The 16,684-nt window shown below is 34.1% G+C and overlaps 1 protein-coding gene across 1 annotated transcript in view; it reads right to left on the bottom strand.

Moving 5' to 3' along the window:
• The window catches only part of LOC100644111 (fibrillin-1), a 73,832-nt gene that overhangs the window by 19,299 nt on the left and 37,849 nt on the right, over positions 1-16,684 (bottom strand). Inside the window, exons 14-17 of the mRNA XM_020867626.2 lie at positions 14,973-15,075; positions 13,715-13,740; positions 9,930-10,004; positions 9,052-9,238 (exon numbers count right to left, since the gene is read on the bottom strand). Coding sequence (XP_020723285.2) covers positions 9,052-9,238; positions 9,930-10,004; positions 13,715-13,740; positions 14,973-15,075 — 391 coding nt within the window. The remainder of the gene's footprint in view (positions 1-9,051; positions 9,239-9,929; positions 10,005-13,714; positions 13,741-14,972; positions 15,076-16,684) is intronic.

The following is a 16,684-nucleotide window of genomic DNA, read 5'->3' as shown; positions in this document are numbered from 1 at the left end:
TCTAGTTTTTATAATTAAATCGTTCAGAAGATACATCTGGTAATAATTCTTTTGATTCCCGTTAAAAGCTACTACAATTGTCTATTTTAATTATTAACAAATGCATATGATAACATCATACAATGAAACGAATACCTGTTAATTGAGAAATATCTTGTTTGCACAATTTTCATGGCAAGCGTCACTGAATTCCAAAAGATTGATCTATCAAACTGGCATATTACTAGGGTGTCAAAACACTAACAGATGTAAGTGGGGTTGATAGCTCGGGTTAAATGAAATATAAATCTACTTAACAGAGAACAATTTATCACAACTTATTTTCGATCTTGTTGCCACAACTCGACACGTGTATCGTTTGATTTGCCGAAACGATTGACACAGCTCTATGAAACGTTTATTGAGCTCGGTCTGCAGAATAAAATCTTCGTATAATCTTTCGAATCATGTACGACTCTCGCGTATCACGTAAATGGCAAAGACGTCGCGGATCGACGTTAATTTAGCAGTTTCATTAAAAGAGACGGTGCCGTCCGAACGACCGTCGACTCTGCATAAACTCGGACGAAATAGTCCCGTAACGAGGTTAAGGATTATCCAAGCGACGTCGCCTGTTTCTCGTTTATTCGTCGTTCATTTTGCTTGCCCAGCCTCGGCGATTTCGCGGAATACACGTTGGTCGCGTCCTCCGTGAGAGCGGAAATAAAATTTCGGGGGTTTTAATTACCGGTCGACCCAGTCGCTCCTCACCACGTCTCCTTCCAAGATCGTGTTCGCTTTTTTTTATATTCTTTGCCTAATTTAACCCCCTGCTTGCCAATATTTGTAACGAAATTGACAAGTTGGGAAATCCGTACAAAACCGTATATTGAAGGTTGTGAGTTCTTTTTATTTTTGTTACTCGTCAATCTGTAAAATTATATTTATCGAATGTCTTCATAGTAAACATAAAATAATAAACATAGAATTCAGAGGTTCAAGCATAGTATTAAACATTGTACAAACTACCGAAAATAATAATACATAATGAGGACAGTGGAATATCTCAAGAGGGATTAATGTTGTCGAGTATGTGTTTATACAGGAGTTACTTGGTATATAGAAGGATGTTATTTAATACAAGTAATTTTTCCATAAGCGTAGTAACGAAGAAAATATGAAAATCAAGTTATTTTTGAAAATATATCCCTGTATTTGTTTTATTCGTGATATGCTAGCATTTGTTGAAATGAACACAACGACCTACCACTAGGTATAGAACTCTTTTCCTTTTAATAGTCTGTCGATGTATTATATAAATTTATCTACTTAAAAATGTCAGAAATCATCAACTTTTACCATGTAGATAATAAAATGCCAAATTTGACGACATTATAAAAAGCAGTAATTGAAAAGAAAAGACAGGAATTCATCAGTAGGTACCGTCTTGTAATGGTACAGTGTTATCTTTTACAATAATATTGTTCAATAGAAATCATTTTGTACAAAGAAACGAAATTCTATTCAAATATGGTTAAAAAATTATGGGTCCTAGAAAAATTGATTTCGACTTTTACATGTACTGGAAGATAAATATATGATCGTAAATGTTAACCATTATGTGGTTGAAAAAGATGAAAGTATAATGTACAAATAAATAAATTTATTCGACCTGATGTATTTTTTGTCTATCATTAATTCTTTCTCTAAATTTTTAAAGGTGATAAGTGCAGAAAGTCCACAGTTTAAGTGATCACTTTTGACATTTTTGACAAAAATTTAAGAAATACGAAGAATACTAAACTGCAATTTCTGTGCAAATCTATACTTTTATGAATACAAGTAAAAGACTAGAATCTAGATAAAGATTTATTTCATCCGCTGAAATTTATTTTTATATGTATTTTTGCATTTTTAAACGTCGCATGAACATATAAAAATTCGAAGACTAATAATCACATTTAAAATATTATTAACTTAAAGGCAGCGCCGGTGAATAAATATCTCGGGCTGTTAATGTACACTTGATACTTGAAGTTCCCCAACTCGATAAATCCTTTCAAGGGGGTCGAATCAAGGACTATGAACAATCGCGTTTAGCGAAGCTTTAAATGAATCGCATTCCTTCAATTCGTCTACTGTTTCGTTGCTCATTGCCATTCACGAGCAATTTAAACAATTTAAATAATTCAAGTTGCCGGCATTATTCAAATAAAATTAAATAATGGATGGAATTAAGTTTTACTGTCGCGTACCACCAGGGAAATTCCCAGCTCTAAGCGAACGGCCTGATTTCAAGAATTTCCCGTTAGAACCTCATCTACCATCGAGTTCGTCATTTTTGGATCGAAAATTTCCACTGGGATTGAAAAAGAAACTCAGCTTTCATTGCTAACATACGAAGGTAAATCAAAGAAAGAAACGTTTATCCCTATTTGAAATACAAATGTAATATAACATATTCTTTCAAAATTTCACGAAAGTTAGAAACATTCCGATATTTATTATTTTATATTATGCTTTTTTATATTTTTATTGGAATTTATTTATTTTCTTATTTATGAAAATGGAATGTTTATGGAGAAAACGTGTTGTGTATCTGGCAAATTTTCCTTTCGTTCTTCCAAAATTTCATTCTTCGTTTCTCTAAAATTCTAACATACAACCTGTCAGAATTCCGTTCCACAGTCCTTCGAAATTCCATTTCAGCTACCTTCAAAATTTCATCCTACTAGTCCTCTCAATCCTTCTCCATACGTGCTATATCGCTACTGGATTTCTACGAAATACTATTTCAACAGTCTGTCCTCTTACGGATTTCCGAAGTCCATTTGGTGTTTAGCGTTATTCCTATGCAAATATATTCTATCACACGATTTTATTACTTTTTATCTTATTATTAAATTGCAATGGAAAGAAGCTCTTTTTTATTTCCAAGTAATGGGTACTAACCGATAAAATTGGTAACGTTTAAGCCACTTGATTTCATACATCTCTATTCCCTTTCGATAATAAAATGGAATGGAATTTTTAGTTATAACGATAATCATCAAATTTACCTATCCTCAGACACATATTATATATAATATATTCTGACAAAGTAAATACAGTCTTAAATAACCCTCGAGCATAAAATGAGAAATCGCAACACTGAAGCTATTTATTCTTCATTTCTGGCTATTCTCTTCCAATTCAACTAAGATGGTATTTCCTAATTACCTACTATAGTATAATATAATAGATGTACTCAACAATACATGCTCTTTAAATAATTTTGAAGGACAAAAAGAAAGTACAACAAAAATCTAAGAACCGTTTAAGCTACTTAAGTTCATGTTTCATTATTCTTTGCCACTTTCTTCAAATGATACATTTATTTTTTTTATTTACAATCATTACTCACTTTTATATTAATACAATATAATATAATGCAAAGTAATACAATATATATATATGTTATAACAGTAAAAGTTATATGTATATATTAAATAACAAAACATAAAAGAGAAACAACAAATACAAAACAACAGAAAAATACAAGAAGTATAAAAGTACGAAATCGCAACACAAAAGCCATTTAACTTTTACTCTAGCTATTCTCTTCTACTTCACCTAAAACGGTATCTGCTAATTATCTAACAAACCCATTGAGAAGCTCATATCAAGCATCTGAAACGACACGAACTACCCCATATCCCTTCAAACGAAGAATCCGCTAAACGCTTGCTGCTAATTCGTCAACCATGAAACTACACGATCCGATTTCGCTTCGTATTTGCTCGCCCGTGGGCTACTTGCGATGTGTCGTGTTTCCGCTAGCAATTTCGGCGAAACCTCCGCGGGACCAATTTAACACCGCCCCGTGTGCCCGAGTGCGCTCGTTAATTCGTAATTACCGTACGAATTACAGTCACTTGGGACGCCATCGCGACGCCAGACGGAAGCTGCGAAGCGAGGGCAGACAAGAGGGTGAGATAAGAGATAGGTAACGTCGATTTTCGCGGCCATGCCTTTTTATCGAAATTTAATCTGTATACCGCGATGGGAACGACACCAGGTCGATCGCGTCTGATTGTATATTCATATAGGGTTGGGTGAAAAACACGCCTTCGGGGGCAGCGGTAACGAGAAACGCGACGTAATCTGTCGCTTCGAGGCGAAGTCGACGCGACCACGTCGCGATGTGCCGTGAAAAATTATGGGAGCCGCGGTATTCGGTTGACGTGACTGAAAAATCTCGAGTATATCAAGGGGGACTTTATTTATTTTTAATAACGCTTGCATACGTTTCTTCGAATTGTGAGTGAAATTTTACGACGGAACGTTGTAATCGTTAGAGTTACTATTATTTCTTTTTTTAATTAATTAATTATAGTCGCATCAAGTACGGTAATTGGTGATTGAATGATTTAGTTGGAAGTATACGTATGCCGTGTTGGATTTGTAATTGTTTGGGAAAGATTGATTTGTTTGAAATATTTTAGCAATTTTAATGTTTAATTAATATTCTTTAAGAAAGTATAGGGTAGTGTGGTGGTTGAATTTTTAAATAAATTCCAAGATCCAATTTCAATACCCAAAATTCCAAAAGTCGCATCACCCAGAGCTCGGTTCTTCTTACGTAGGTTCTTCACTCTTAGAGAATCTTTGTTTCTTGATCGAGGATCGTGGAACGTGCGAATCGGCGAAAAATCAACGTTGAAAGGGGTGGCAAAGCGGAAATGGGGCCACGAAAGTGGCCACGATACGCGCGAAACCATCGGCGCGGACTCGCGCGTATCGTAGCAGCCAAGTGCAGTCAGCGAACCACTCGATGCACAATGGTTTCGCACTCTTTCATTTCGCAGCCGACTACCCATGTCTTTGTATATATACATATATACGTATACATGCGAGTGTTGTTCAACGTTTTCCGTCAGATTTTCGCGTCGAAAAATAGAATGTTAAGGGTGGGGTAAAGGGGTAGATCGTTCACGGAAAGCACTCCGTTTCTATTGCCAAATAGACATCGTTGCGATGCATTTTTTTCCTGTTGCCTCTGAAGAAACACAAACGTTCTCTTGTACTTTTACGCCGAGAGTTAAGATCATTTGCATGGATGTTCGTGATGCCAATGTGGATTTTAGGTATGATAATAAACGAGGAACAAAGTTTTGAATAGTTTCAAATGCTTTAACGTTAGAACTACTGACGATTAAAGTTTAAGGTACCAAGAAAATCAAAGTGAAAGGCAAGTTATAAACGTTCAGACAATAACAAAATTTTACTTGTGAAATGTGTAACTTGTGAAACGTTATTTCTTGTAATCTTTTCATCATGGAAGAGTAAAAGACATTTGATTACTTTTGAGGAAACACATTTTCCATTTATTTAAAATGTTCATGAGCGGAAGATTAAAAAATACTTGTTGCAAAATTACAAAGTTCTGGCTTGTCTATAAAAAGCGTATTCATCATATCAGATACTATAAAAATATTACAATATTAATATTAATCAATCAAACTATTATTTATAGTATCATTTCAACATCAATCATATATTTTTTAATAGATAAATTGTCATAAAATATCTATTAAATGTTGCTTTCAATACAACAAACGAAATCCATTAAAATTAAACCTCTCATTATTTACCTTTGGAAACGATTGTTCAGAGCAAGGTAAGAAAAATTATGAAAACAAGTCGAAAACACAGGCTAAAAAGAAGAAAGAGATCGCTTTAGCTAGAACAGAGAAATCTCGCGAGGGAGAATTATTTTTTAATTCCGCCTGAGAGTATCGTGATACTAAATAAAAGAACAGCTTGTCTGCGGCCGAGCGGGAAACATTTTCCCGGAAATTGTGCCGTAAGTAAAAATCAAGACCATGAAATAACGCAGCGATAAGTCAAAGTAATCTGGAAATGGAAATCGGTCGTAAATCAATTTTTACTGAAACAGTTCCACGTTCTTGTGAATCATACAGATTCGTACTCTTATTTCACCTAAATATTGTAAAATTATTTTGCTGAGCTGAGAAATACATTATACAATAATTAAATATGTATGTAATAATATATATAATACTCCAACATTTTTAGTTAATTTTTCATTTCACCGATCGATGTAAAAGCTTCTTTATTTATCGACACAGCTTTAATTTTATTCTGCATTTGATAGCTACGGAATTCAATTGAATTAAAACTTTAAATTACAATTAAGTATATTCCTTTAATTACTACAGACTTGAACAAATAAAATAATCAAAGCAACTAAAAGTAGATAAAACAAGTAAACAAAAGCATTCTAATAAATAAGACATACATATCCATGAACAGATAAAGAATGCTTCAAAAATATCTACGAAAAATAATTCCAGGAAGCTGAGAAAGAAATATCGCGACATGGAATACATGAGAAAGCGAGGGAATCGATAGAAACAGGGGAAACACTTGCCGGAGATGGATGATTTTTCGAAGATCGTGGATCGAAAGGAAGTCCCAAGAGCCCCCTGCAACTATCTGCATTTTCAGCCTCGAACTGGGCTAAGATGGTGGGGTGAGTGGAAGAAGTGGAATGAGAGAAAGGTCGAAGCTGGACAGAACCGATGATTCTCTGAAAATTCTTTAAAAACAGAGGAAAGTAATTTCTTCTCAAGTTGCTTTAATCTCAACGAAATCAGAACTGGAATTGTATTAAATGCAGTGATAATGAAGGAAGAGGGAAAGGAGAAAGGCAAGAAAAGAAGGAAGAACTGATATCATTCATCGTAGGATGCGAAATATTTGAACTGAAAAAATGTCGAAATTGTTGGCGCATCGAATCCTCGTGATACAGTGAGAGATACTGGATTTAAAATTCTAATGAGACTATTACTTTGTGTCCTGTATTCCCCTGGGAACATGTTTTCAACTAAAAAAGGGTTATATCGTTGTGTCTGTATAAGTACCGTGTGAAAGCTTGTTTTATATTCAGATATATTTTTATGAACGTTTAGTTTTTATAACGATACCATGAGCGAATTCTGATGGTAGCAACAAGTCGATATAACAAAAGTTTGTGGAATCATAGGAGAAGAGGTAATTATTTAACGAAAAGTTAAAAAGTAAGAGATTATTCGTTGAATTAAACCATCCAACTGTCTCGAATTTTATGCTAAAACTTTCATGGAAACGTTAAATATATTTTTGTTTGTTGAAACCAGAATAAAATAAAAATTCGAAGATCAGACTAGGATAGATGTTATAAACGTAGAAGCTTGGAATTTTTGAAATAATTATGAGAAGATCAAATGTGACAAATAAGACTTAAACATAGTATGTATATACACATTATAAATATAATATTATTTATGTTGCTCAAATCCATATCATACTTTTACATAACATAATACGTTCCAAATTATATTCCTTTATTTTAATTCTAACCGATTTGCATATCACCTAATAAGTTTTTGAATTTTCTAATTCGAACGTTGTTAAAATAAATTGTCGTTTCAATAAAATTTATCATTTCAAATTTGATTTGACATTTGTTTTTTGCTTTTATTATTTATAGTATTATTTATTATTTGGAAACTCTTTATTATTTATATGTTTTATTATTTTGTTATTAATCTCTGATAAAGTTAATCTCTGTGCAATATCATTTTCTGAACATTTATTTTAACATCTTAGCTTGTGTTTCTTTTCGGTAGATGTAAAAAACGTGACATTTTTCCTACGTAAACTACAATTGGTCTCATAGGACCAGTTAGTAGCAGTTACCACTTTGTTGTGTACAAGTCGCAAATGATACTAATTTTTCCACGATCGTGCATAGGACGACCGCAAATGGGGTCGTTACGTCCCCTACTTTGTTTCAGCCAGCGCATTGAAATATTTCTGCGACAACAGTTAGAAAAAGTCCCTGTAAAAGTTAATTCCCGTTTTTTCCTCGTGGACTAAATCTCGCAAAAAATGCAATCAAAAAAATGTTTAAATCAGTCGATCGAGTGGATTTTTTGGCATTTTCCCAGTGGAGCACGACATTTGTGAGAAAACATTACACACATCCATCCATTTAACTGGATGCAATGGATTAGTTCGTTTTCCGCGAATATTCGTACGTGGAATGAAGTTAATGTTTGCAATACAGTTTCAACAGAATTCTCTGGAACTTGAATAAAATGGAAATTCTGACCGCGATTACGAAGATTGTTCGCAGGTATTATAAATACCGTTCTATTTCAAATTTATGAACGAGTTGATGAATAGGTATAAAAGGTAGAATGATAGAATCAAGTATTACATCGTGTTGGAATTTTGTGTGACTTCGTACACTTGTAAGTTAATTATTCTTGCCCGGCATGTTGATAAAGCCACTCTGCAGATAGCTTCATTACATAGCATTAAGTTGTCTAAAGTAATAAAAGGAAGTTTTAATGTAGGTGTGTATTTAACTTAATATCTTCTAGAAATAGAACAAGGTGTATAGGCTTTAATCATTTTCTTGAGAATTAAATCACGATATTGCTTTATATATTACAGTAAATTCATGTAACATTCTTACGATTTCTATTTAAAACAATGAAACATGTCAAGAGCATTTGTGTATAAAAATATGCAATATTTATTTTATAAAACGATGGTACAATGATCAATTATATAATTAGGCCTTATAATCACGCTCGATTCCATTGGAAAAGTCTGAGATGAAATAGGTGGAAAACTCCGAGAAGTCTGTACGAAATCTGAATCTGTATTTCGATAATTATCAAAATCATGTAAAATCAACGTACTCAATGCGGCTTCGATACATCTATCGAGGAAGAGCAAGCTCGATGTCGATGATGTCATACATTTTTTAAAAATATTTTTCAACAGTTTAATGCATATTCTAGACATTTTTTTAAGTAAATGCAAGAAAAAGTCTTTTTTTTCAATATTCTTCGAGAAAGAAAAAAATTGTAAAGATTATCCCCCATTGAACGTAATTAATACGAACTTTAATATTGTCAACTTAAAAATCGCATGAAACCGTGTGCAATCGGTACCCAAATAATACTAGAAAGGACAGAAGCGTGTAGAAACGTGCAGCAACATGCAGAAACTTACAGTCTCCGAGGGGATACGAGGCAGGTAGTTGGGCTTGACCTTGGTTCTCGTGAATGGGATGAACTTCGTGATAAGCCGCCCTCGCTTCCTGATAAGCGTCCTGTCTCTGTCCTCGATAGTTCTGAACAGCGTACGCCCCGGAGAAGATTCTTGTATACCTCAGATAGCATCCGCTCGGTATCTGCCACTGAAAATGCGGCTCCTGATTTTCTTCTCCCTCTATTTTCTCCTTTGAGACTCGTTCAGACATGGCCAGTAACTTAGTCAAGCGAGACAAGTAAGTAACTCGCTACTAACGGTTTAGAATTTAGGGCCTTTAAACATCGTTCACATTAGACAACTTTTGATTGAACGATCGACTTTAAGTAGTTCAAATTCACTCGTGTAAACACAGTGTCAACCAAATTGAAACGACTTTTACTCTAGGGAGATGAGATGTTGGCATACTACCTGCAAGCTAAAACGACACTGGGGAAAGAGGAATCATTCGCTCGTACTAACCGACGGATAAAACAGTGACGCCCCTATTCAGACACATTGTTATTATTGGCTGAGTCGAGCGATTTCCCTTTCCCCTGTGTCATTTCAGCTTGTGGATAGTGTGCCAACATCTCATATCTTCATCGTAGTCGTCCAATCAGAAATAATTCATTCTTCTGGTTTTGATCGAGCGACCTGACCATCTCAGCTATGGATGTCTAAAAACCATTTAGATATATCCAGCAATTTATTTTTACCGATTTATCGAACGTATCTGACCGCTATCTTAAAATTTTAGTACCGAGTTTCTTGCTTGTCATTTGACTAAACTGCTGGCCATGTCTGAACGGGTCTTTAGGACGAAAATTATTCTAGAGGAAGAAATCGCGTATACTCACCCCATAAGCGGTGGATGGTATCGGCTGGGGTGGTCTTCCGGGACACATCAGCATCCTTCTTCTGTAGTACCGTGGCTAAATAGCAAAACAAGTGTAAGCACCGGTTTCAGATTGGATTCTGCTGGTTGCACGGCGTTCAACCGCTGCTTTGATTTAAACGCCCGCTATCTTAACACTCGGAACCGGGCATCACTTTGATTTAGATCGAGAGCATCAGATAAGAGCACGCGAGAACAAATTGTCGACGTTTAATGATGATGATGATGATCGAGTTCGAGCTTGAATAACGATTTGATGTGAATTATAGTTGCGATTGCTGTCAAAATTTGATGGCCAAGGTGTATACAAGTTGAACAAGTTATATTTCTTCCTTCGTTTAAGATGAAAGGTAATGTTGAAGGAAGAGGATGAATAATCGAAGCAGGACTACATTTCCATACTTGTTTTATAAGTGCAATGATGCATATGCATTTTGCAGTTGTACTATTTTTTAAAATGGAAACTCACGTTTCTTTTTGCATAGATCGAATTATCTTCTCAGCCTACGCAAATGTTATCAAAGTGAAATAATTGAATACTGATTAGTTTAAAAGATATTTTAATTTCGATTTTGTAGAACTCGTATAATTTATAAAATTATTAATCGGACTTGGTTTAAGATCTTTGAAGCAAGAGTGTTATTCTTGTGTACAAATTTAGTTGAAATAGAAGTTGCTTTAGTTAGAAGAATTTGATAGCTTTTTCGTATGATAGTAGATCATTGAATCACTTTTTGGATCAAGGGTTAGAACTGGTTCTCTAAATACTCTAAAATATATTTACAAAATCTTGATAGAAATGAAAAATGTTTGATTATTAAATTTCATTAATTACTTATCGATATTGCACCATACATTTTCAACAATTATTGGAACATTAATCAAAGTCTACGACAATCAGCAACAATTATATAATTTAGATACGTTATTAAATTAAATACAAGTTATTTGTCCCAACTTGTACGTGGCATTCGATCTAAATCACGCGAATAATATCCAGTTGCGAGTGTTACTGAAACGTGATCTCAATAATCAAGTGATCATTAATATTGGTTTTAAGTGGTCGTGCAACAGTAATTATGTATGTATAATTAAATATGTAGTTTGAGGAGCAAGCACGTATTTAGAATTTAAGCATCATAATACGTTAATCGTATCTAGATTGGTTAAGCCAGCTAGTTTAAAGGAAGGGAAAAATGTGTAAACCTAAATAAGAAAAATAAGAAAACAAGAATTCAGTCAATGATCGATCTTAACATTAATTAACGCTATTCAGCATCGAACGTATTAATATGATTTACCAATTCGATGAGTGTCTAATTATGCCAATATCGGTACGGTTATTATGCATGCAGATGATCGAGAGTTTAATTAATAGGTATCCGAATAATCGACAGGTGAGTTAATTGATTTCTAATTAACGGGGATGCTGCTGCATTAATAAAACCATTTCACCGATGTCGAACCATTAAATCACAAATCAGTTATCTGCTTTCCCTTTTTATCACGGCACTATCAAATACTAGGTAGAAAATATTCAATTGTTTGTTGAATCTTAAAGACAAAACAAAGTAGAAAGTAGCAGAGGAATATGTACAAAGAATGAGCCACTTAAATATTTCAAGTTATCGTTTTGCAATAGACAAAATACATAGGAATTTGTATATACAAAGATTTAAAATAAAAACTTGAAGAAATTTGGAATAATACCAGAATATACAAGACCTTTATAGTACCTTTATCAGATCGCGTAAGATGTATATTAATTAATAAACTACCAATTTTTGTAGAAATTAATATTTTTAGGAATATAATTAAAAAGCTAGAAACTCTGAGGAAAATCGTTTCATTTACCAAGAAAGCACTACGCTTAGGATGTTTTATACACTTTTGTATTACGTGTATTTTGTGCAACGTTGCACTTTCAGATTTCCTATAAATTCATAAAAGTCCACAATCCACTATTAATTAGTAATACCTTTTTTACAATGGACATAAATTGTACAAGATATTTTATGCAAGTATACATGTTGCAAAGATCACAAAACCACGTAATCAATTATCCACAATATTAAATTACTATCCACTCGATACATATTTAGTGGACCATATTTAACACGTATTTTATGTTTATACATTATGTAAAAGATGATTATTCATAGTATGTACTAATTTTGACTAAATATGTATGTGTTTACAATGTGTAGCTTGTAACTTCCATATACATTTCCAAATTAGTTTCAAATTCTATCAATATTAATCACGATAGTGCTGTTTCATTATAATGTGAACGAAAATTTTAAACGTTTTACGTAACATACATAATGTTTTCTCATAATTTTATAACTTTTCTTTGATAAGTGTTCAAATACTTTCGTGAGTAACTCGATGTGAAAACGAAGACGACACGAAATTTGTCGGTTAGCGAATTTCCCTTACGTTTACAACCGCGTACAGCTATTTCCGTTATAAGAAGCTATCGCTTTCCTCGCATGAAAAACTCGTGGAACGACTATAAAGTTGTCTGTCAGCTCGGCCAGAAAATCCTCTCTCGTAAATCGCGTGATAAACTAAGTAAACGTAGGAAGCGTTTCGAAATTTTCTCGGGTAGAACACTTTCGAACATGCAACAGCATCCCGTGGCTTCTGGAATTTTTCTTCCACGAAAGAGAAAAGATAAGGGAGTGCACGAGATCACGCGATGGATACCGGATTTCCGGCGAGACTTGCCCGTATTCGTCACTGTCGAATTATGCAACGCTAACGAATTTATGTCTTCTCTCGCGAAGATTCGTGCATTCGTGCATTCACCTCGAGCATTTTTTTTTTTACGAATACGTTTACGATTTTTCGGGAAAGTGGAACACGTAGTTACGTGCATTTTTTGGACATTTTAAATTCAAAGCAGAAATTTGTTTTTTTAGAGAGATAAAATTACCATGCAATGTTAATGTAGGTCAGAATTTGATTTATCTAGCGTTTGAAAGAATAAACAAAGAATAAACAAACATTTTAGCTTAAAAATTAGAAAATTTCAGACAGCATTGCAAATTTACTAATTTTTCTAATGAAAGCGATTTCAAACTTAATTTTAACAAAGCTGAATAGTTTAATACTTGTATAAATAAACCAGAAAAATTCAAACAATATAGGTTTGTAAATTAATCCCGAAATAAATATAGACAACCCATTTTATTTGTTAGAGTTGTCAGTATGTAAGTTACAACATCCTATGCAACGTTGCTGGTCTGTAGTTTTTTATTACTTAAAATGAGATAAAACAAACACTTTTTTAGAATTATTTTTTTCGGGATTAATCTTCACTGAATTTGTTTATATTTGTATATATATACAACCTTTTCGGTATCAAACTTTCAATAAATACACGTTTGTAACTTTACACTTTTGACAATTGCTAAAAGGTGAAAATAAACAAGATATTTTCAAAAAATAAATAATAAATAAAATTAAGCGATTCTCTAAATTATTCTTCATAACTGTCCATAAAGAAATTAAATAATTAAATTAAGGAATTATAATCGTAATGTTATCAAATAACGAGCGACAACATGCGGCACTGAAACTTTCAAAGCACTAAAGCTAAAGAAAATGAGGATCGCTGAAAATGCTACGAAATGAAAAAAATAAAGTTATGTTTCTGATGAAAGAAGGGACTAGCCATTTCATCGTATCAGAAAACTATTCCGCTCGTACGAAACCTTGGCAAACGATCCCTTTTTAGCTCACCTCGGAATCTCGACGATGCTCGGATTCTGAAAATGTACGGGATACCAGATAAGTTCGATTAATTGTCTTCTATCGTGCGCAATCGATGTTATCGACGATGAAATTTCCCCGAGCCTCCGACGAAAGTATAATTCTTTTTCTTATCATGGCGATCCCTCGATTAGGCGATTGGTCTACACGGAAATTTTATGAGAATCGTCATCATTGAATCCATTAAACCGATGTAATTAGGTGAAGTCGATTAAGATAGATCTTATCTGATAAATTGCGTGGAAAGAGGACTTCGCCCGAGAAATATATCATTTTTACAGGTATTTTTACGTTTCTAACAATTACTATTTCATGTCTGAAGTTACACCTTAGTGATTACTCTTCTGTTTCCACTAATTATTATTTTATTTCTAAAGTTACACTTTGGTACTTATGTTCTAACAGTCTTCATATTTTTTTTAAAGCCAATGGAAAGATTATTCTGATTAGTACTTGTTGCAATTATTATCTTAAAAGATGATACAAATTTATAATTCATGGGAAATAAGAATTTTAAATGTACTGTCTTTATCTTAAAAATGGTGTTCGAATCTATCTCAACTGAAATATTTTTTTTCCAGTTATTCACGTAAATTTCTCTTATAATTATTTTACGTTAAATTCTGTTAGCCTTGGAATAAGAAATTTCATTTTTCATAAAATCTGTCAAAGGATTTATCAAATCTAAAGTCCTAAAACGATCAGTGCTTTAAAAATTAGGTTGCGGATATTTGTACAAATTCATATTTAAAGAAATGGAACCCGAATAGAAATTTATCGCAGTCAATAAATGTGATAACAATATATATATAATTTATATAGATTATTTTTTATATATTATTATCAAATATAATTATATATCACTTCTCATATATTTCCCATTTTATATATTTGCATGAACATTGTAAATATAAATTTAGAACATTTTTACGCTTTTAAAATTTCTTTAAATGCATGAATATCCTCATGTTATCTGCTAGTAGGAACAACTTCTCCTGCAAACGCGTATGCGAGCGAGTCTTCGTTCAGCCTCCTAACAAACCATAAACCAGGACCTCCGCTCAGCGCAGTGATCGTATATAACAGGCAATCATCGCGTCCAGCTAACAGGACGTTCTCTGTCCACCCTCCAATTTACCAGGCGAAAATATTCGGCGGAGGTCGTCGTAGTTCGATATCATCGATTGCTCAACCGGGCGCGACGTTCTCTCACATTACATAAATTTACCTCGTACGTGTATCGAGAAATGGCATTCGGCTCGATTTCCGGCTGCATCGGAAGCGATGTAGCGCACGTTGTGAATGCCGGGGTACATCAGTTGTCCGGGTTCCTGCGTGGGAATATACGCGAGTTAACTTTCGATAGCAACCGCTCTCGCGCGTTGAAACTCGCCCCGCTTTGGGGATTGAAATACAGAACGGCCGCCGTGATACCGTGAGCACTTCGAATTATTATCTAAAGCAGCAGACGTGCGACGAGTTTCGTTTATCGTTCGATAACTCCGCATTCCCAGACACCACGGCCAATGTTCGATAGAATCCTCAATGAATTCTCAGACGATGCCCACCCCTTTCAACGATTGAATCGCGTTGCGTCGATTAATCCGTGCTCTCCACCCGGTTCTTCCATTCATTCGATCCCTTTCTTCTGTTCTTTTCTTTTCTCATGTTTGTTTTGACTGATATTTTTATTTATTATTTCCATTTCTTTACGTAGTGAATCGGTATTTTAGAAAATGGTAAAGATTATAATATTAAAAATTTGTTGGCAGCTGAATGGATTTTTAGAAAAGTTTAAGGATTTGGAAAATAAGGATTTCTTAACTCACCTATTTTTATATTTAACTTTGTAACCCTCTTGAACACGTAAAAATATTGCCAACGTTAATCAATTAACATGACAATTATATCAATATTATTTGTTTCTTTCCTATCGTTTCCTATCATCGTATGGATTTATCGTCTATTTTCGAAAGACTTGTGTCTTCAAATCTATCAAGTTGTTCCTGATAGGATTAAAACTTTCTTGTAGTCACCAAGTTACATGAAAGTTTGTGAATTAAAAATGGGTTTATTATGAATATTTTTCTCATGTTGTCTTCATATAATAATTAGTATATAACAAACCACATAAGGCGTAGTATTATATTCCAACTAGTCCGACGACGAAACACTCACGTTTGCAAAGCAAAAGTCGAATTTCTCAAAAATACGTAAACATCTTCAGTCTAATATCAATAAAATCGACTAAAATTTAACACCTTAAAACCTCATAAGTATCTTCACTTGCCATTATTTTCTACCTTTTTGCGTGTCTTCCTCGTTACTCTCGTTACACGCACTTCTCTCTCTTCGCCAATATTTCCTTTTTTAATCCTCATCCTAGTACCCTCGCTTTTCACTCGAAGCTTTTCACTTTAATCGACGCAACTTAGCAATTTGTCGGTGCACACCGGAACGTCGCGTCGCGTTTATTAGCTGCGTAGGAGGAAGCCCTCCAATTACGGCTGGGTCAATTATCGCCCGTCCAGCCAATTCGCGAACACGTTATCGCGTTATAACGCAACGGTCGCGATGTCGTTCGCCTGCTTGACGAGTGCTCGAAATCCAACCGTAGCTAATTATCATCGACCTCAAACTTTCTGTCCTAACTTTGCTATCCACTCCATTCGCCAAAATAAAGTGTACAACCCCCGCCAAAGTACAAGTTCAACAGAAAAATAGAAGAGACAAACAGATAGACAAACAGAAATTAAAAAAGAAGAGAAAGAGAAAGGAAAGAAGGGGAAGAAGAAGAAAAAGAAAAGGAAATAAGGAAAAGTTAAGCGCCTCGTTCGATCCTCGAAACTTTTATGTCTCAATCTGGCTTTTGTTTCTACTGAGAAAACATGTTTTATTGCGTCAAAAAAATCTTTCACATAAGGATGAAACAGAAAGTCA

The sequence above is a fragment of the Bombus terrestris genome, chromosome 6 (genome assembly GCF_910591885.1).
Source record: "Bombus terrestris chromosome 6, iyBomTerr1.2, whole genome shotgun sequence".
Lineage (NCBI taxonomy): Eukaryota > Metazoa > Arthropoda > Insecta > Hymenoptera > Apidae > Bombus > Bombus terrestris.
Note: the sequence above shows the minus strand (reverse complement) of the source record. Positions and strands in the feature narration are given on the sequence as shown.